General features: G+C 42.0%; 2 protein-coding genes across 2 annotated transcripts; one reads left to right on the top strand and one right to left on the bottom strand.

The window, feature by feature from the left end:
• Positions 1 to 1,037: 1,037 nt before the first annotated feature.
• On the bottom strand, positions 1,038 to 8,728 carry ino80e (INO80 complex subunit E). The gene is made up of 8 exons (XM_079503148.1): positions 8,651 to 8,728; positions 7,561 to 7,643; positions 7,392 to 7,462; positions 6,594 to 6,646; positions 6,386 to 6,461; positions 4,032 to 4,140; positions 3,610 to 3,708; positions 1,038 to 2,454 (listed from the first exon to the last, which is right to left on the bottom strand). Exons 1-8 carry the CDS (start codon positions 8,679 to 8,681, stop codon positions 2,281 to 2,283), a joined length of 696 nt encoding a protein of 231 aa, XP_079359274.1. The 5' UTR covers positions 8,682 to 8,728; the 3' UTR covers positions 1,038 to 2,280.
• Positions 8,729 to 12,513: 3,785 nt separating this feature from the next.
• On the top strand, positions 12,514 to 18,990 carry LOC306924969 (E3 ubiquitin-protein ligase TRIM21). Its single transcript, XM_079503648.1, has 6 exons — positions 12,514 to 12,660; positions 13,117 to 13,212; positions 14,937 to 15,170; positions 15,834 to 15,962; positions 17,489 to 17,675; positions 18,214 to 18,990. The coding sequence occupies exons 1-6, from the start codon at positions 12,547 to 12,549 to the stop codon at positions 18,765 to 18,767; spliced, it is 1,314 nt and encodes a 437-aa protein (XP_079359774.1). The 5' UTR covers positions 12,514 to 12,546; the 3' UTR covers positions 18,768 to 18,990.
• The last annotated feature ends 4,094 nt before the right edge of the window (positions 18,991 to 23,084 follow it).

Here is a 23,084-nt window from a genome sequence, read left to right as displayed (position 1 = left end):
CAAGCCTGGATCGCTTATTGTTTGAGATAAAGAACACTCCTTTTTGTTGGAGCCCTCACTGTGTCAGTTCAGGTCGTTGCTTGGAGAAACTATATGATCCAATTACATAAGTACATTGCTACATTGTGGTTAAAACCATAAGTCGCTTTACTCGCTTAATGACATTTCTTCACCCTCATTAAAATTGTAATCCTGAGAAGGGGGGGGGTGGTCATAGTCTCAGCCATGCATGTTGTATCCTGACATCTAGATCCCTCTGACAAGAACAAGAAGAATAAACTCTTCCATGACCCCAAGGTCACATCTGTCTGCCTAAAATATTACAAAATCGCCAGTTGAGAACCAGTTGGCACTGGTTCTCTGCTTTACAAAACCGTTATGAAACTAAACCAGATCATCTGGCATCATATATCACAGCCTTGTAAGGAGCAGATCCTCTTCTCTTTTTGACCTCTGGATAGGTGGAAACCAGCCAGGTAGCTGTCACATTTTGTGACAGCTACCATTTTGTTAGGAATTATGACTCTGAGTGAAACAAGTGCACACAAAGATGAAGATAGAGGAAAGAGGATTCTTCCTCGTTCAGTTGTACATAAGTACAGTAGTTTATGTAATATTTCTGATTTCACAACATCTTAAATGGTTTTTGTGCGCTTACTGCACATTCCCACTCCGTGTATGCTGTGGGTGTGTATGCATGTAGGGTGCATGCTGCATACCTGGCTGACTGACAGCTTTGCTATGAACGCTGCAGGGCGTGAAGCTCTGGGTGGGGCAAAGGAAAGCACCAGAGGCACTCGAGGAAACAAACTCAATAAAAGATAACGTGTTGACTCATTGCTAACGGTTTTAAAGTTTGAAAACTTAAAGTGTGCAAAAGGTCTGTGAACAAACATACAACCACCATCATCCTGCCATCAAAACATCTGTTTGAGATGAAAAGGGCCTGCGCATGTACAGCATGTTGTCAGCAGATTGCACAGTCGGTGAAACCTGACACCACCCACTAAGCTATCGGAAAGAAGGCCCTGCCTGAGTCAGCAGAAATGTTACAGTTTTAATGTGATGTGATACTGATACATCATGGGTACAAAATAATGAAAACCTTAAGAAAACATTTAACATAATTCCAAATGAAAGCAGCACTTTAAGGGTAAAGCAGTTAAACTTGAAGGATGCATTCGTATGGTTAGACTTAGAACCAATAATGTATCTCAATTATCTATTAAAATAACTTATAAATCCAGAGATCCAACAATCGCCTGTAATCTTACAGAATATGGCTTTACTCATATTAAAATTGACATATGGGTAGACGGCGGTCAGTCATCACCGTTACTCGCTGCAAACTGTGACAGTGCTTCTTACATCACAAACGTAACATGTGCATACTGGTATATGGAACACCACTTGAGACTGGATGTTCTAGTTGTGATGGCTGAGCGGAGGCCTGAACATCTATGTAGTTTATTTGCAGTACCTTCACTTCAATGTACTGCTTTCTGATAAATGCGCATAGTATATAGTATACATGTATGGTATGCACACAGCCACACACACACACGTATGACATTAGGACATCACTACAAAAGTCTTTTCAATCGCACTTGTCAGTCTTTCTCCGAGAATTAATTAACCACTTAATTAAGCCCTATATACGTTGTCATTACGACAAATAGCGAATATAGCTGACCTGCTATTTTTGTACAAATAAAAAATATATAATAAAATCTTTTTACATTTTTTAAAAATTGCAGACAATAGGGAGGCCAGGGTTAATGTCATGAATTGCCTTCTGGGTAAATTGTCTGGTTTGCCAGAGGAGGACCAGCAGTTAGCTAGGAACCATGTCACAGACAGCGTCGCATCAAAATGTCAACTGGAGGACAATTTGTTTTATCCCTATTCCCAAAACTGTGCCTTCAATGATGAAAAACTGATGAACAGCCTCATAGTATCTACTCTGTATGGGAGTTTAGCAGTAGTGTTGCAGTTAAACCAAAGTCCACAAGGGGGTGCTTGGCTCTGCTTTTGCAAAATGTGGAATTGGTGATTTGCAGTGCACTGAAGAAAAGAAGACAGAAATACATGTAAAATAGCCACATTCCAGCTATTTCTTCACAAATACCCAAACATAATTATATGCAGGCATGTACACCCCCCCCCCCCCCACACACACACACACACACACACACACACACACACACACACACACACACACACACACACACACACACACACACACACACACACACACACACACACACACACACACACAGTTCACTCATTGGGGATATCGATGACTAGCTCTGCCTCGTCTTCTCCCCTGTCTTCATCCCGGTCGCTGTCTCCGTCGCTCTCGCCCTCCTCCTCGGCCGCGTCTCCGCTCAGCATCTGCCTGGGCACCCAGCTGAACGGACCGCTGGTCCCCGGGGACGCCATCGGTGCCACAACCTGACCAGAGCAGAGAACCAAAGAGGGAGGGGGGAGGGAGGGAGGGAAGGATGGATGACGAAGGGGGGGAAGAGATAGAAGGAGAGAGGGTGATTGGATGAGGGAATTGGTAATAGTTCTGTTGAGTAGATATAACATGTATATAACATGTAAGTCACTAGTACGGATAGGAGCATCTGCTGTGATGCCTAAATCGTAAATTGTAAACATGTGGTTGTGATTTTACAAGACAAATTATTTGCTTCAACATCAATATAGTGGAAGGGCTGCTTTTCTTTCCCAGGCTTGAGTGAGAGGGAAATGGGAAAAACAATAATATACCAAAACGTTGTACTACAGCAATGTTATAATAATAAATTAGTCTTTAGGCTCTTGGTACAGTAAGGTATAAATAAACCTGGAAGATTTGGAACCATCAATGCTAAAGGATTGCTAGTAGGATTGTATATACTGAACATTTATTATATAGTCATTAAGTCCTTGAGTGGAACTTCATAATGCAAAAGTCTTGTCAGTTGTCACTTCCTGTACATTACCTACGGTTAAGTCCTGTCTTCATCCTGAGAGAACACTGACACATATTCCTAGCAGTCTCATTGGGTTCAGCAATATTAACCATTGAATCTTATGTACATTCGGTGGTTTTACATCTACCATAATCCCTTGCAATAGTAGTCTCCATAGCTGAAACCGGTTTAGCATTATATTAAAGGAGAATTTCGGGCTAGAATGCTTTCTTTTGCATTGGGTTTTATTGCTAATTCGCTTAATTCCATCAAAATAAGTAGTAAAGTGTGCCGCTTGGGATACTATTTACATTATGAAGATATATACAAAAAAAAATATTTTTGAGCAATGGAAATAAGCGAATTAGCACTAAAACTCAACACCCCATTGAGGGATTATGGTAGGAGAAATAGCCAATAATGCGTTTTTGCACAAAATAACACCTGGACCACTTAACAACAAATAAAGGTAAGAAAGCCTTCTAGCCCAAAATTCTCCTTTAAGTGTAAAGGCACTAATGAAGTACAATTTTGAAAGATGTGCTTATCACCAGAAAAACTGGTTTTGTGAGAGCAACTGACAGTATGGTTTATGCAAAACCACTGAATAATGGCCATTGTCCTAAATAGCTTTTCTCTCCTCTCTCACCTTCCCCGTTGTCTCTTTCTTGTTTTTAGTCGTCTTTGTTTTTCTCTCTTTCTTCATTCGCTCAGCTGGGGGAGCCAAATACTCTGGTGGGAAGGGCATCTGCCCAACACACACCGAGTGAACACACAGTCATGCACGCACGCACATACACACACACATCCAGGAAAAGACACACAAGCATGCAGACACACACAGACACACAAATACAGTCACAAACACAAAAATGATGAAAAAGACAATGAAAAACAGAAATGCAAAAAGATTTTTCAAAAATAAACAAAAATTTGACATAACCGGTAACAACTTAACCAAATTATATAAATAATGTCAAATGAAAACAGGACATCATGTTCTGCTGATGAGATGGCAATGGCAGTGTTGCTGCTGCTCATACTGGGACAAAGTGAGACAGGGACACTCACTGTGTTGAGGTAAGGTCCAGACTGCATGGAGTTGACACCAGGACGGGACAGTAGGGACAGATGTGAGGACGACGAATGAGGAAGGCTTGCACCGGGACAGCTCCTCCTCCTACGAGGGGCACCAGAGAGCCATGGTGAGCAAGACATGGAAAGACAGTCAGTGTGAGAGAGTGTGTGTGTGTGTGTGTGTGTGTGTGTGTGTGTGTGTGTGTGTGTGTGTGTGTGCGCGCGCGCGCGTGTGTGTGTGAACTGCAAAACTATGAATAATTGAACTTCTCTCAGAGAGAGACCATACTGGTCCTCATTTACATTACTTTAAGGGATAATTGTTTTATTCATTTTGAAGTGTTCCAATCAGTCATTATGCTGCCTACCATTCCATCAGCATATTTTCTATATCTCCTCTGTGACCTGTTGTGTATCATGTGGTGGCATGTGGACAAGTACAGCCCATTGTTTCCACAACCAAAAATCCTAAACACATGCAAACAGAGCAGACATTGATTTCCCTACCGACTGCCAATGATTTTAACCACATGAACCCTAGTGTCCCCATATTCAGTAGGCAAACATTCACTGAAAAAAAGCTGATCTAAAGCTTATATTAGCTTGTAGATCAGCTACATTTGGCGTCTTGGTTTAAATGAAGCGGAGCTAGTAGAGCCATGGGGGATCCCGGTCTAAAGGGTTTAGCTGATTTATTTTTATTTTTTTAATTTTTATCCCACAATTCTGTAACCCATTGTTTCACCCAGTGTCAATTATCTAATGTAATCCTGGGCGCTACACTTCCTCTGCCAACCTGGGGGGCAGCGGACTGACCTCATGCTTCCTTCTATGCATGAGGAGTCCAAGCTGCTTCTTTTCACCTGACAGGGGAGTTTCCCCGGCCGGACGTAGCACGTGGAAGGAACACGTTATTCCGACCAGTTCCTTTCCCCTCCATCAGGCACCACCGGGCTGGCCAGGGGGAGGTAGTTTAGAGACCAGGATTACTGCAGGTTTTGTGGGGGTACCTACCCTAGGGGACACGGAGAGAACATGCAAACTCCACACAGAAAGGCCCTTTCGCCAACCCCGCCTCGGGTATGGGCACTGATGACACGGAGGAGAGAACACGCCCCCAGCACCCACAGCGGGAATCGAACCCAGGACCTTCTAGCTGTGAGGCGACAGCACTGCCGACTGTGCCAACGTGGCCCCGGGTTTAGGTGATTATGACCAAATGGGAGGAAAATATATCCATGTACATAAAGGCCAGTGGTGTGCTGTCAGGATCAGGACAGGGACTTATATTGTGCTTCATTCTGTTGTGTTACTTTGTATGTCGATCTTTGTCCGTGTTCTAGTCCCTCCTATTCATGCGTCTAACCCATTTAGACCTGATGTCAATTTTAAAAATGTCTTCTAAATCCTAAAGACAAATTTCTGAAAAACCCATGTTTCTATATCAGTGGTTCTCTAACTATTTTATGTCAAGGATCCCCAAAAATATATGTAATTGGTCGCCGAGCCCCATCTGAAAATATTTTGTTCCAGGGACCTCCCAGAAGCAAAGATTTGAGTTAAAAACGTTCACTCTGAAAGACTAAATATTCCAAATTTGCGCCACATTTTCAATAGCTAAAATATATTATATGATTAAAACACCAAAAGGGTTTCCCGTCCAGAATGCGTTAAAACAGCCAACAACTAAATGTGTCACCATGACTCACATATTTCATGTCTTGTTGTCAATGTCAAACAAATCAATAAAATGAAAGAGTTGGACACATCTCTCCTGCATTAGCTGATTGGAAAACCCCAACTCAAACATTTCTCTTTCACCCCCCCCTTTTTGATTTATTTTTTGCCATTTTTATTTCAGACATGAGTGTCTTTTTCTTTTCCATATTTTCAGATGGGGGTCCGTGGCCAAATACAGTCTGGAAACCAAAGGGTAGAGAGAGACATCACATGCAAGACAAGACGGGGCTCAAATTCTAACCCAGGTCCTGGCACTCACAAAGAAGAAACATACGGTCTGTGCCACCAGGCACCCGCTCAACCAGTGTTGCCATGTCTGCTTTTTATAAGAGACTTTGGTCTTGTTTTTCTGTAGTCACTATTTTTTTAGCTAGTTTCTTAAGTGTAGTTGCTTATTTAGGCTTGCTGTCCAATGTTGTTGAAACCAGTGGTTCTCAATTTCATGTCAAGGATCCCCAGATAAATGCATTTGGCTACAGACCCCCATCTGAAGTTTTGTTCCAGAACGCGCCATGTTGTTGTGACGCATTGTGAGCTTGTAGATCGGCTATTTTCTAATTGTCAACGGGTTCAAGTGGTAAACTTGGGCTTGTTTTTGTAGAGCTCACTTCTTTCCACCATCTCTTTCTCTCTCCCTGGGCCCCTCCACATCGCTGTTGTCTGAGGACGCTGTTGCATCTGAATCTGGGGCAAAACACATGGCATTATTGGTCCAGTTGAACAATGGAAAGGCTGCAGTAATTGTGCTGAAATGCAGACATGCACATTCCTTCATATTCAGTGATTTCTTAAGATAAGAAACGAAAAGAGAATCACCTGATGAGTCTTCGTCAACCCTCTCATATTGTAGCAATCTGTCCAAGAGGAAGCTAGAAAATATGTAAGATACCACAATATAAGATCATCTTAATTGGTGCACTGTGCAGCCAAGTTAATTAACCGGAACGCTAGACCCAAAACACACTCGCCTGCATGTTTTCCACAGACCGCTCACCACCCAGCGGTTATTGTATTCTTGTATTAGAATTACTGAGGTTAAGGTTAGGAATACGTAATACGTTTAGGGTTATGCGTTAGGCAGTTTATGAATAATGTTAGGTTTAGGCATAGTAATACTGATAGTATTACGTTTAGGAATAAGGTTAGGTTTATGCATCATTTTTCAGAGGTTACGCTTCGGAATACCTGGTGGCGACTGGCAACCATTCCCAGGTTGCTAGATTTGCCCCGGAGTGAGTGTATTTTGGGGCGAGTGTTCTTATTCCTGTGTACCAAGCAATAGGCAAATTGTATATATATATTATATATATATGATATATAATTTCGAAGCAGGTGGTACGACGGACTACGGAAGGCCGCTGAGTGATTTCCAACGAGTGCTTCCAAACTCGAACACTTAGTAGCGCATAACATAGAAAGAGGATAATTCCAGCTTTCCATACTACAGCTGCATGTTGGCGAGTTTAACGTTTAATACAATCAGATAGGACTTTTCTGTTTGTCAATGGTTGGTGTTACAACTCTAGAGTCAACATATTTTTATATATATAAAAAAAATCTAGTGTTGAAAATTGCAGCTAAAGATTAAGATGTATTAATTCAGTTTCTACTCACCTTTTATCTCTGGAGACTTTAAGCAGTTTCCTCTGTGACCGCCTTAGTTCTTCTTGGAAACACTCCTGTTCCTGAGTGACAGAAAGGAATAAAAAAACATGAGACCATAAAAGGCAAGATGAAGATTTAGTTTGAATCAGAGTTCTGAAAATGTCTACTTTATACTCACATAGATCAGAAACTTTAACTTGCGTTTGAGGTTTTTATATTTGCGCTTATAATCCACTTCTACATCGGCCTGGCCATTCATTTCTGAAAGACAACACATCCATATATAAACAAGCACAGGTATGTGATTGATTGATGTATTTATTAACAGTTTGCAGAATTACAGTACATTTCAAGTACAACTCAATACAAAAACTGTTAACTGTGAGTGGACGACACCATAAAGTATTACACTTGTTTACAAGAGGGTCCACCATTTTAAATTCATCATAACATAGACATAAAAACTTCTATATAGCCAAAAACAGGAAAATCGTCATAAAGGATGTAAAAATGGGGAAAAAACATATACAGTGAGGGGAAAAAGGGGTGGGTGGGGATTAAGATTGTACAGGGGCCAGTTTCGAATGGCAGCCATCCGTAGGTGCCCTTTGAGAGCAAAAACGGTGTGCACTAGTTTAATGGTTCTCAACCAGTGGTCCTTGAGGGTAGGTTCCAGGTGGTCCCCAGGTAAATGATGGATAGTTGGTAAGCGAATGGACCCCTTTAGATCATTAACTCTTGACAGTATAAAATGAAACCAAAATGGACCCCCTAAGGGTCCATTTGGTTTAATTTTACACTCTCAAGGGTTACATTATTGTGTTTAACAATTGCATTACTTAATTTACAAGAAGTCTACACAATTAGAGAATGTAGAAAATCTGTTATTTTGATCAACGTTTGCCTGGCTGCACCACATACGTCTACATAAATAGCATGGAATTGATTGTGGACAAAATAACCGTATCCGACGATCATAACAAAATATAATAATTAAGTCTTGGGCCCGAGAGGCTAAATCTCATAATCGTGGTCCATGGCTCAAATCCTGAATAAATAATGGACCTTGAAAATAAGAAAAGGCTTGAAGACCACTGCACTAAGTTGGTTAGCTAACGCTGTTAGCTACACTGAGAGCATGATAACTATGCTGTCCTGAATTGACCTTTCAAATTAGCCAACAGCCAAAACGAAGCAGTATTAATTTAAAATGAGTCGATGAAATTAAAAGTACATATCTGACTTCGAAAGACTATAGTTATGTTCACCTCTCGTTTGAGTCTGCTGCCTGTGCGACATGTTCTTTTGTTTACAACGGCGACGTCATTTTTCAGCGTCGTTTTGGGTGGAGCCTCTTGATGTAACCGCGTGCGTGTGCGTGCGTGAAAGTTTCCTAAATTCTTGAATTCAATACCACGAATATCTGAATTCAAGCGTCAAAGCCTATACTTAACGGTAGCATTTTTTTTGTTTTGGTTAAATAAATAAAAAATAAAGGCCCTTAATTAAAACAAGGCTCCAGACTTCCCAAAACAAACTGGTCAGGCGTCTACTTTTGGCCTCTCTCCCCGAACCCACCTCACCCCTGCCCACTTTGACAGGCTGCAATGGCTTAGGGTTGACGACAGAGTACAGCATCTTGCAATGGGTCTGGTCCTCAAGATTCGATACAGCACCAAGATACCCATGTACCTGTCTAAATGTCTAAATACGTCCTTAATGTCAACCCACACCTCACACCCACAACACCAGAGAGAGCTGCTAAACAAATCATGTGCAACCCAGATTCGGCACTAACAAGGGACTAAATTAATTTCGCTCTATGCCACCAAAATGTGGAACGCCCTATACCATCATTAAGACATGCAAATCCCTAGACTCCTTCAAAACTGTGCTCAAAGGGCACCTACGGACGACTGCAATTCGAAACTGGCCCCCGTAAAATCTGAATCCCCCCCACCCACCCCCTTTTCCCCTCACCCTATGTTATTTTTTACCCTTTGCCTCTATCATTACCCTTTGCCTCTATCATTTCCTATTTTTGGCTATAGCCTATAGTAGTGTATATTTGTACGTCTCTAAATATTTTTGAATTGATGAATTGAAAACGGTGGGCCCTATTGTAAACAAGTGTAATCATGGCATCATGCATGTATGGTGTCGTCCACTCACAGTTAACAGTTTTTGTATTGAGTTGTGCTTGAAATGTACTGTAATTCTGCAAACTGTTAATAAATACTTCAATCAATCAATCAATCAACCAAAAGGTTAAATCACTATATTCTCACTTCTCAGTGTTTGTTCAATAACAGGGGTCTCCCTGTCTGTCCAGGACAGGTCTTTAAACAGAAAATACAATTTCAGGTAGGTGAATGTCATTCATCCAGGGAGTAGTGTATGGCTAGAGTAGAGAGTATACAGTAGCCATTTAGCAGCTTAATTTTCCAGTTAAAAATGTGTCTGCTCATTTCTTTGTAGCATCACTTACAATTCCACTTGTTTTAATCTGTATCCTGACTGCGTTCTCTTTAAAGGAGCATTCAGTGATTTGGGTTATTTGTGGAAGTTCCAGACCCACCGGAATGCCGGTGCCGGCCCGGTTCCGGCGAGCTGCCCCGCGTCCGAAACGGTTGAGAAATGACAGAGTTACCGTGTGGGGGTCCCTCTACTGTACCCTCTACTGTACTGTACTGTGCTGTCACTGTACTGGCACACGCAAAATCACCATATATACAGTTCAGTCAGACAACTCACGAATAGATTTACCAATATTTATTACAGAATGAGTAATGAGTGTACACTGTACATATGATATTTGACTTGGCGTTCGGCTCTGCTGGATTTCTCCCTGCTCGGCAAGATTAAGCAACAACATAAAACATTAAGAGCAGGGAGATAGATATACAATAACCCCCCCATGGGGAGCATAAATAGCAGAGCCCACCGGTGGTGCTGGGGTGGTGGTGGGAGCAAACATCACATAACAACCAGGAACCATAGCAGAAGGAAGGCAGGAAGAGCATGCAGACTAGTGAGCTTTAAGTAGCCCGCCCAATTGGTCAGCTGACTGCCACATCAGCGAATGACATGAGGGTCTTGCACACACTGAATACACCCACATAGTAATGCAGCATGTTAACCCCTTGAGTATAGTATGCGCCTTTGAGCACGGCATGAACTCCCTTGAGTGTGACTGACTGAACTAACTCCGCAAGCTACGTCTCATTTAATATGTGCGCAACCATGCTGTTTTCGTGCTCAGACGCATCCACCCACCCACACACATAGCTCCGTAAGGGAGTGGTTGCACATTTATTCATTTATTCATGAATAAATAAAATCACATTATCCCACTATTTGACGTTCAAATTGAAAAGTTATGCCCACCATATGGCCCATGCAAGATCAGTTTATAAAATATTTGTTCAGTGCCACCCACTTCATAGTACAGTTACTGTAGTAGCTTACAGTACTGTAGAGGGCAGTGAGTTCTCTCTCTGTGTTCACTCTGCCTGCACACTCACATTGGCAGGACCCAGCATCATGAATTATTGATGAGGAACATTCTCAGCAGGGATGAGTAATGCAGTTCCTGCAGGGGAGCCAGAATCTGTTCTCTCTCTCTCTCTCTCTCTCTCTCTCTCTCTCTCTCTCTCTCTCTCTCTCTCTCTCTCTCTCTGTGCAAACATAAGGTGGAGATTGGAAGATGGTGGTGGTATTGATATAAGAAATCACATGAAGTGAGGGGCGCTAATATATTAAAGTCTAACTCATGTTGCTATGATTAGGTGATGTAATGTGTCAAAACAAACATTACATTCTCTTTATTGTTAATGGAATTTAATGTTTGTGTTAGGGACAAAACAAACATTAATTTCTCTTCATTGTCAATGGCGTTTTTAAAACAAACATTGAACTAAAACAAACATTAAACCTGTAGGAGGGGCTAGTGCCCCACATCATAGGCCTAGACAGTACAGTATACTGTCATATCTGGCTGGGCTAAGATGCAGACAGGACAGCATGTACTCTCCCTCAGAGGAGAGAGAGGGATAAAAAGGAAATGCTGACTGTGTTTTGAGGCAGTGCGCCTCTCTCTGAGCTAATAAATAAATCCCAGCAGGCAGCGAATAGCCAAACAGCATCCCTTTCTGCGGACCAATCAAAGCATTGTCATCTTCTGTATAGTCGCCATATGGTGGCGACTATACTCTCAAACCTCTTAAACCCTCAGACAATATTAATAAACACAGTATAAAAATAAACAGTGGTATCTCCCTTCCAGGCAGAACCACTCCCATGTAATATGAAACTCAATATCTATAGCTGCTGCTACTAGGCTGTTACTAGGCGGGTTTCTTGCTCCTATCTCCCATGCTAGCTTCTCCTTTTGTTTCCAAAGATACTGGCAGACAGAAATAGAATCTTCTGTGTGTGTCGCCAATAAATCGCTGCCGCCTGCCAGCTTGCCTTCCAGGCCCTCCTGGGCTGGCAGCTTAAACCCCCCTGCCTCCCACTCTACCATGGTGCCTCTCTCTCTCTCTCTCCCTCTCTCTCTCTCTCTCTCTCTCTCTCTCTCTCTCTCTCTCTCTCTCTCTCTGTTAATGGATCCATACTGTGGTCTCCAGCTAAGCACGTGGAGGCAAGAGCGCCTGCCTATTGGTGTGACTTGTCATTGCTTGTCATTGTTAGCATACCTTTGTCTTTCCAGATTATTCCCCACCAGGGTGTCTAAATACATATGTCATCAGGGCTTTTTGGCATTTGTCAAACTGGTGGGTCGATGGTGCAGGGTTTCCAAAGTGGGGTCCAGGGACTCCCAGAGGTCATTGAAAGGTTTCCGGGGATCCCAGCCAAACTAGTGATTTCCCTGTATTAACCTATAAATTCACTTAATTATTACATTGCACATAATGCACAAATGACTATATTCTAACAATACGTTTCAGTGTATTTCTCATCAAATTTTGCAAACAGAAATCTAGTCCATTTGGGGGTCTGTGATATGAAAAATGTTTTTCAGTGTGTCACCTGGTCTGGTGTTTGTGTCTGCCTGCCTATCCATTTGTCTGCTTGTCTGTCTGTTTGAAGCCCCAACCTCTCCCCTGTCCCTCCCTCCCCTATAGCTCCCTCCCTCTCTTTCAGTGCACTTTCTTCGTCCCTCATGCTTATTCCCAAGAGTCCACCCTGTTTGTTTTCTGATCCTGTTGGAATGCCCCAAAATTCCATTAAAGACACCAACAACAACTCCAATAAAAGTCTTCTCTCGAGCCAAAAGGTAAGCTTAATGTGCTTATTATTGTTGTAACCTCATTATCCTCATATGAGTCATGACATATAACAGGCAGCTGCTGACATGTGCGTTTTCTCATAAAGTCACAAACTTGATGGACATTTCAATCACGATTTAGGAGGCACATAAATTCAATCACCATCTGTCTCACCTTTCACAGATTTCAATGTAATGATACCACAGAAGTCATTGAAACGACCTGTCACCATTTTGCAATGTTTGTCTTTCTTTTTGTTTCTTTTGCTGTTTCTCTTCTGACTTTGTGTGTGTGTTGTGTGTGTGTGTGTGTGTGTGTGTGTGTGTGTGTGTGTGTGTGTGTGTGTGTGTGTGTGTGTGTGTGTGTGTGTGTGTGTGTGTGTGTGTGTGTGTGCGTGCGTGCGTGCGTGCGTGCGTGCGTGCGTGCGTGCGTGCGTGCGTGCGTGCGTGCGTGCGTGCGTGCAGGAGAAGCTTATCCAGGCTATTAAAAGAATCAAACATGAGTTAGATGAATCCAGGGACGCGGAGAGATATGCTTATTCAGAGGCCCAGCAAGTGGAGGTATTACAATATTAACATTTGCTCTTAGCTGCATGTCCCATTTCTCTCCACTGTCTCTATCGAATAAAGGCTTGAAAATGGCCACACAAAGTAGAATTTGGCCAATTAGCAAAAATAGAATATACTGTATTGAACAATCAAAAGAGAATGAAGGTGAAGTTCTCATTTAAAAAATAAACTGTATTGTTAGCAGAATCCATCCCATTGGCACACTTCCTTGGATCGTTATAAATGCACTTATCACTTTACATCTGTGTGTGTTTTCTTTTTACAAATATTGAACCAATGAAAAGTATTAAGAAGTGCTTCTGACTAAACCTCCTAACTCCATTGGATCCTCAAAACTGTCGGTCAAACCAGCAAACTCAGACGGGAAGAAAATCTCACACATTAATGGTCAAAAATGTGGGAAAAGTGATAATAAGGAGTAGGACACATTCAAGTATTTGACAATGTATAAGCCACCATGCCAACTTTGATGAGGCATTATTGTGTAAAAACATGTTTTTTTTTATAGCTGGTTATTGCCCGACAGCAGTCTCATGATTTAATTGCTGCATATACATCTTAAATGTAATGACTTCCCTCAACCAACCTCTCTCTCTCTCCCTCTCTCTCTCTCTCTCTCTCTCTCTCTCCCTCTCTCTCTCTCTGTTAATGGATCCATACTGTGGTCTCCAGCTAAGCACGTGGAGGCAAGAGCGCCTGCCTATTGGTGTGACTTGTGCTTGTCATTGTTAGCATAACTTTGTCTTTCCAGATTATTCCCCACCAGGGTGTCTAAATTCATATGTCATCAGGGCTTTTTGGCATTTGTCAAACTGGTGGGTCGATGGTGCAGGGTTTCCAAAGTGGGGTCCAGGGACTCCCAGAGGTCATTGAAAGGTTTCCGGGGATCCCAGCCAAACTAGTGATTTCCCTGTATTAACCTATACATTCACTTAATTATTACATTGCACATAACCATAACCAATGAAAAGTATTAAGAAGTGCTTCTGACTAAACCTCCTAACTCCATTGGATCCTCAAAACTGTCGCTCAAACCAGCAAAATCTCCCACATTAATGGTCAAAAATGTGGGAAAAGTGATAATAAGGAGTAGTACACATTCAAGTATTTGACAATGTATAAGCCACCATGCCAACTTTGATGAGGCATTATTGTGTAAAAACATGTTTTTTTTTATAGCTGGTTATTGCCCGACAGCAGTCTCATGATTTAATTTCTGCATATACATCTTAAATGTAATGCCTTCCCTCAACCAACCTTCCCATTTGACACAAGTAAAGGTAAGTAAACTGTGTGTTTGTAAAAGGTTATCAACTTTTTACAAACACATGATCATATCCACAGACATGTGTTTCACACCACAATTCATTTAAGTGTACAAAATGTCACAGATTACTATGTTGTCTCTAAATTAAATCATCATTTCTGATATTGTTGTTCTCCATGACAGTATCTCATCATCGTAATACGTTATTCTATGCGATGTCACTGAGCAGTATGGGTGGGAGTGAGGGTTTTTTCACTCCCACCCATATACTGCTCAGTGACATCACATAGAATAAAGTAGTTTTTTCTTTCCCTTTCCTTTTGTTTTTCATAAGAAAAAAGAATTATCTATACTGTACCAATTGTATAAAAATGTATAAAATAAAATAAAAATTAATTAATTTGACAAAATAATAAATATGTTTATCTACTTCTGCTCCCAATTCCAGTACAGGTTTGAATACCTGGAACGAGAGGTCAGGGCTGAGTTCGAGAACCTCCACCGCTTCCTGGACGAGGAGGAGCGCAGAGACAAGGAGCGCCTGAAGAGGGAGAGAGAGAAACAGGTGAAGTTGTTGAAGGCAAGAGAGCGGAAGATCTACCAGCAAGGGAGGGACCTGGAGAGAGCCATTGAGACACTCAACGCCAAGCTGACTGAGGACGATAGCCCTAAGCTTTTCAGAGTGAGTCCACTACTGAGGACGATAGAGTCCACTACTGAGGACGATAGAGTCCACTACTGAGGACGATAGAGTCCACTACTGAGGATGATAGAGTCCACTACTGAGGATGATAGCCCTAAGCTTTTCAGAGTGAGTCCACTACTGAGGACAATAGAGTCCACTACTGAGGACGATAGCCCTAAGCTTTTCAGAGTGAGTCCACTCACTGTGAGTCCACTCACGGATCAGGTTAAAAAGGATAGGATACAGAAAAAACATGAACAGATTAAGAGTGAGCATTGTATTATAACGCACTTTACATTTGAAGTGCTACAGAGCAGAAATATTTAAAAGGAAAATGAGAATAAAAACAATTAATGCATTCTGTGATCACCTAAACAGCTAAAAAGGTTAAAAACACACCCGTAAATTCTCTTTATTGTTAATGGCATTTAATGTTTGTGTTAGGGACAAGATGACGTAAAATTTCCCTTCATTGTCAATGGCGTTTTAAAAACAAACATTGAACTAAAAACAAACATTAAACCAGTATATAGGAGGGGCTAGTGCCCCTCAAAAACACACAGGGCATCTTAAAAGTCCAACTAGGCAAATGCCTTGTTGAAAAGGAAGGTCTTTAGGACTTCCCCTTTTAAAAGCGTCCACGGACTGTGGTGCTCTCAGGTGGTCGGGGAGGGCATATTCCACAGCCACGGAGCAGCTGAGCAGAAGGCCCGGTCCCCCATGGTGCAGAGTTTTGTCTTTGTGCTTTTGAGTGTGTTTGAAGTACCAGAGCAGAGGGAGCGGGTGGAGGTTGGGGGTTCAATGGTGTTCAATAGTGTTCCAGCAGTCAGATTATTGCTTTGAAAATTAAACTATGATTCTTAATCTGGTGTCCAGGTATGCTTAATGGCATGCTACATCAGATTATTATTATCTTTTTGAGTGGTGTAAACCACTCCTACAACTGGCTTTTTTGTGCAGAAAAAATGAGCATGGTTGCTATGTTCACCCTGTTGTAATGACGTAATGAAATCACACCCAGGTGAACAGGGTGAACATAGCAACCATGCTCATTTTTTCTGCACAAACAAAGCCAGGTAATGAAATCACACCCGGGTGTGATTTCATTATGTCAGACATGATTTCATTACGTCAGACAGACCTTACACCACTCAGTTCACACGGGTGTGATTTTTATTTCTTTACAAGCAGCTAACAGACAGGGTTGAACGGTTGATCATTCTCCATGTTCACATCACTTACCATGGGATATTCAACGACATGTGTTGAGTGGGTGGAGTGGACAGGGCAGGGAATGGGTTTGAAGTCACTCCACGGAATATCCTGGATCCTTCCATGCTGCAACACACTTTGGGTTTATTCCAGGTTGATGTAACCTGGAAGAGTCCCTGAGACTTGGACAACACTTCATGTCATGGATCTTCAATGTGACTCGTTAAAACAAATGTCCTTTTACTGGACCCTCGCACTGGCACTCATTGAATAATAGTAGGCAAAAGGACCATTTGACTTTATCTCAAACCTAATATGGAAAAGTGTCTTCTAGATCAAAATTCATTTTTGGCTATGGCGCCGGACGCCATTTTGAATTTGGCCCTCTAGCAAAAAATGCTGGGATTTTTGCGAGGGACCTGGGGGCTAAATCTTTTATAAAGGGTCCATAGAGGTCAAATCAATCATCAAAACATCCTTGCCAGGGGATGGTCACAGAACCTTAGTCTGTGACTCAACTATAAGAAGCACTGTTGCACAGCAACCCTAGGTTGTCAGCTGTTTCTCTGTCCTCTGTTGGCACTCATTTGATCAATTATAGGCATTGATTGGTTAAGCAGTTGACTTGCCAGGTTTCGCAGGTCTAAATCAATTTCTCATTTGGAGGTGGGAGGAGACAAGGCAGCCAGCGCTGCAGATAGGAATGAATGTGATGTGACAGTGGCATCTAGAGCTCACACTGGGGCAGTTTTTAATGCATTATTGAACATATCCCCCACTCCCACACCTTTATTATGACATAAGAGCACAGCCATCATGTGAATATGGTTGGTCAGTTGTTGTTTAGCATAGTGGTAAAGTGTTATATATATATTGTGCTATATAGGCTACCATCTGTCATAACAGAGACGATTTCAATCAATTTTCTCATTACAGGAAATTCAAGACCTCGTTAAAAGGCAAGTCATGTACTAACTTCTGTCGTGGCATCTCCCCCTGTTCCTCCCCCAAGCCACATCAATCCTCCACCCTATGAATTCCTGTCCTCTCCGTCCCTTTTCTGCCATCAATCTTCATGAACCTTTTTCTGACGTGTGCATCAGGGCTTGTCCCTCTCCTCTCCTCTCCTCTCCTCTCTCCTTCATCCTTTACTCCTCCTCCGCCGCCCATGCAGGTCTAACGTCAGTTTCCTTCCCCCGCCGGCGGTGGAGACGGAGGTGCGCTCTGGTCACTTTGTGGGTCCCATTCAGTACAGGATATGGAAACACATGAAGAGCTGCCTCTACCCAAGTATGTCCACACACACCCAGTGTTGTTGTCGTTGACTGAAACTACAGACGAAAAATGTTCGTCGACTACCTTTTTCCGCTGACAAAAACTGGAGAAATTGGAAACTAAATGAAAACTAAGCTATGATGACTAAACTAACTAACTAAATGTACTATGAAATAAATAAAATAAATAAAATAAATAAAATAAATAAAATAAATAAAATAAATAAAATAAATAAAATAAATAAAATAAATAAAATAAATAAAATAAATAAAATAAATAAAATAAATAAAATAAATAAAATAAATAAAATAAATAAAATAAATAAAAATGTAGGACTGACATGACAGATTTCTAATTAGCTCCCTACAGAAGTTGGCAGAGAAGCCTACACACACAAACAGCTAAAAATGTGCTTTACAGGAATGAACGGCATATGAACACAACTTTGACCAACGTACGTTCGTTTTAATGTAATGCAGCCCAAACAACTTTTGTGTATTGTGTAACACCAGTGAAACTCACCTCCTTCCTTCCTGCTTGTCCACCTGCACAGACATCACTTCAGTGACCTTTGACCCGGAGACTGCCCACCCCACCCTGAGCCTGTCTCCCTCCCACACCTCTGTGTGGTTCGAGGAGGACAAGGTCATCACGGGTTGCCCGGCCAACCCGCGCAGGTTCAACTACTACTACCACCTCATGGGACGGCAGGCGTTCACCATCGGCAGACACTACTGGGAGGTGGAGGTGGCCGGCAAGACGGCCTGGAGGCTGGGTGTGGCGCGGGACGACGTCAAGAGAGGGGAGGTGTCTACCAGCGGCAGTTCCTGCGGCTTTTGGACCCTCTCCCTGACGGGAGGCAAAATCGTGGCCTGCACTGAGCCGGAGCCCACCGCCATCACTGTGTCGAAGCAGCTTGTGCGCATCGGAGTGTTCCTGAACTGCGAGGAGGAGGAGGTGTCCTTCTATAATGCTGTTACCATGGCTCCACTCTTCACCTTCAGCATGGGAACGGTCCTGGTTCCTCTGTATCCCTTCTTTAACCCATGTGACACGGATGACGGAAAGAACATAGGCCCCTTGAGCCTCTTCAGCCCCTCGCTATGATGGGAAAACTGGGGCGACTAGCAGGAATGTTCCCACTCAATAATGGTTTCAAACATTGGGATAGACAGAATTAAAGCTCGTACATCTTTAATACCTAGAGGTTTCCCTTTTATGCCATCATCTGCCTCAACTGTGTTTTGAGGGACAGACAGACAGACAGACAGACAGACAGACAGACAGACAGACAGACAGACAGACAGACAGACAGACAGACAGACAGACAGACAGACAGACAGACAGACAGACAGAGAGAGAGAGAGAGAGAGAGAGAGAGAGAGAGAGAGAGAGAGAGAAAGGAAAGAAAGAAAGAAAGAAAGAGATAAAGACAGGCAGAGAGAGATACCACACACACAGCAACAACAATAATAATAAGAGAGGCAGACAGACACAGAGAGAGAGAGAGGGGGGGGGGGGGGGGGGGGGGGGACAGCAGCAAGAACAACTATAATGTTGAAGAGTGCAGTGTTATGAGGTATCTGGGGGCGGGCGTACAGTTGGTGTTAACTGCACTGTGATGTTACCTTTAGCCTGCCCTTTATTAATATCTCCATGTGACTGACACCTACTCCACTGTGACCGTGGCCTGGCTGGTATGGCTGAGGGAGCTATGCACGAGAGCACAGCAACTGGCAGTTGGGACTGGGTAGTGCTGAGGGCCTGATTGGCTGTCACAGGGGAAGGTGACACACAGGGAACCAATTACACAGCTGACATTGAGTGAGATAAGCAGTGATGGGGAAAAGTACTCAAATTCTTTACTTAAGTAAAAGTACTATAGAAAAACTCTGTTACAAGTAAAAGTCCGGAATTCTAAATGTACTTGAGTAATAATTGTGCACAATGGCCCATTTCAAGTTTTCAAATGTATATAACAATAACATTGAAAATAGCAGATCTACAAGCTCACAATTCGTCGCATTGTGAACTTGTAAATCGGCTATTTTCAAATAGCCAAAATGTATATAGGGTTGAAGTGTTTAGTGTATGTTTTGTAATAATATTCAATCTACAAAGTAACCACCATAGTATCTAAGGTTTTCAAATAAATGTAGTGTACAATTTGGATCCGAGATGTAGTGGAGTAGAAGTATTGGAAATACTGGAGATAAGTGAGGCGAAATGACGTCAGTCTTTCACACTCTTTCTAACGCACGCATACACATACTGTGCACACAGTGACACTCGCACATTAAGTGTGGTTCATGTGTTACTCGTGGTGTGAACAGTCTTACTAAAAACGAGAGGCTTTGCAACTATTCTGATGCCATCCCTGTTACAGTACAAATAATAACAGGACGCCATATATGTCATAATCTTCTGTTTATTCTTAGTATCTCTTTAGACATGAAATAAAGAAAGAAACTAATCTCCTTTACAAAACGTCTGTGTGTGTGTTGTTGTGCAAAAAGGAAGTGGGTACACGAGAGAAGAAACAAGTTGAACATCACACCAGGCCAAAGGACATGACGACCACCGTACCAGGGACAAAGAACAGCAGAAGTAAACAGATGATCAGGGCAGAGATAGCTCACATAGTGCAAGAGGAGTGTCACTCGTAAAAAAAAAAACTATAGTGTTTTGTTTGTAATTGTAATAAGCAGGTATTGTCATGCTTCTCAGTACCAGATACGCTAGAGCCTTGGCAAACTTGATCTTCTCTGAGACGTCAATAAATGCAAAACCAAGGGTTCCTTCAGCCTGCTAATAAACACAGATTACACACCATAAAAATCCTGATACTTGTACGCAAGTGTCGGGCATTGGAAATAGCCGATCTACTGTGAGCTTGTAGATTGACTATTGTTGGTGTGCGACACGGCACACTTACCAAATCTGGCATATAGCTATCTGCCCCCCTTTTTACACACATCTACACATCCTTGATTCATTACTAGTCTGGTCTATTCATTACTAGTCTTACCAGCTGACCTTTTCTCGACATGTGACCCCCTCTTCTCAACATATCCTGGCTATCTGCCTGCCCCCCCTTTTGAAATCTTGTACACATCCTAACTATCTATCTTATCTCCCTGCCGGCCCCTTCTCTCAACATCTTCATCTTCACAACCTGACCGCTGCCAGAGAATTGGTAGCTATAATCACTGATTAAATTACAGCAGTATAGCACACTTCAAAATAATGATTTTGTACCACACACACATACATATTAATCAATCTAACACCCTAATATAATATCTGGAATCCATCCATTGTCATTAACTTACACACGCAACCTATTCCTATACTGAAATGGACGACGCCTTGCTGCTATTATGTTTTGTTTAATATGAAACCCTGACAGTCAGATTGATCAAGTAACAAGTTCATTATCAAGAGTCTTTTCAAGTGCAGACAAGGTGTGCCCAAGTGCATTATAGCCTATTTTATTTTACAGCAAATATGTCATATCTCGTCTAAACCAGGAGTTCTATAGCCTATTATACTAGCAGAATGTTCCCCCTATTTAACTCCTTTAATGTGACCCTGTAAGAATGTGTAATGGGCCCCTCTTGGGCCCCAGGACCACCAGCTGAGAAACATGGATCAGTCAGTGTGCCTCTACATGCCTCTACTGTCCAGGTTGTGAATTCTGTGTAACTCAATGGTTCTCAACACCCATCCTAGAGATCCATAGAACCGTTCACTTCATTCTAGGAGCTTGGGCAGATCTAATTTAGACCTGGGGACACCAGGCAAATGCTGTTGATTATCTACAGAACAGAAAACCAGCAGTAAACTAGATCCCCTCGGCCTAATAATATATGTAACAAAAAGGTGCCATAAGGAGTCGAGACAAATGCCGAAATTGTACTCCATCATACGATGGTGTTGCGCGCAGAAAGTAGGCGATTTGCAAGTTCACAACGACACAACGTCATACAACAAATCATAAATCAGGTTTAAGTAGGCCGGCCGACTACAGCCATTGAATATTTCAGGCACTAAAACAAAGGCAAGAACCACTCGGAGCACCTCAGGGTTACACATATCCAACACAGGCTTTCCCTTGTGACATGAAACACTTCCACAGCCATGACTAAAAATAATAACTTAAAAAAAACACGTCACTAATTTTTGTTTTTTGTTTCCCTTAGCATTGCAAGACAACAGAAGCAGAGTAGCAGACACATGGATACGTTATAGTACCCACAACAGATGGAGATACACACATAAGGTCCAGTTTCAAATTTAACAAAAGTGCCGATACATTGATTCATGATGCACACATACTGTACAGCCATAAACCCAACAGTTACCCACAGTCTCTCTCACACACGCACGCACGCACGCACGCACGCACGCACGCACGCACGCACGCACACACACACACACACACACACACACACACACACACACACACATTTTCTCAATGCATATTGAAAGACAATGCAAAATATTGAATATCACACATCGATTCACACATATTTGTCTTTTTACAAGACAATATAAAATCTGTTTGGAGGACATGTCATGGGCATGCTGCAATCAATGCTTTCTTCATAAAGTGACATACAGTAGATTAATAATTTGAATACAATATGGAATACTGTGAGTGTTCTGCTGTGAGTATCGTCAGGTCGGAATGGCAATCACAGAGTTGATCTAACATTGTCCTTGATGGATTTTTACAATATTTGGTTCATAAATTCGATTAACTTATTAGTGAATATTAGTGTATTTACTAAATAGCATTATGTGTATATATATATATATCATCTATATTCTGCATTTAGGTTTGTAAGAGATAGTTTGTATTAGTTGTCTTCTTTTATCACTAAGCATGATACAACAATAATTGTATACAGTAAAAACATTCAACCTTGAAGGGGGAGTCTTTAAGTCAGCTTACACATGCAATATTTACAAGGCTGGACCAAGTCAGCAGGACAAGGGATTGATTATCTGTGTGAGTGTGTGTGTGTGTGTGTGTGTGTGTGTGTGTGTGTGTGTGTGTGTGTGTGTGTGTGTGTGTGTGTGTGTGTGTGTGGATAAGTGGATAGATACGGCCTTAAAGTGTTGCCAAAAACGTATTTTACAATTCCACCTTTGAACCTTGCGGAAGTGGGAAATGTCCTATGTATTTTGTGGGTGTAAGACCATCATCGTTAGAAGGCCTTCCGTCTCTATCCAGTATGTCTGACCATGACACATCTATCACATATTGAGCACCATGACCTTTCAAATCTGTCTATCGTTTCATCAGTTTGGATATGTACTTTATTCACTGATTATAGTATGATGAAATATGACAAAATCTTATCTTAAGATGCTGTAGCATGTGTTCATAAGAAAATTCAAAAGTCATTCAAGTTTATA

Source organism: Electrona antarctica (assembly GCF_951216825.1).
Source record: "Electrona antarctica genome assembly, chromosome: 6".
NCBI classification, from domain to species: Eukaryota; Metazoa; Chordata; class Actinopteri; order Myctophiformes; family Myctophidae; genus Electrona; species Electrona antarctica.
This window is presented reverse-complemented; position numbering and strand designations above follow the sequence as displayed.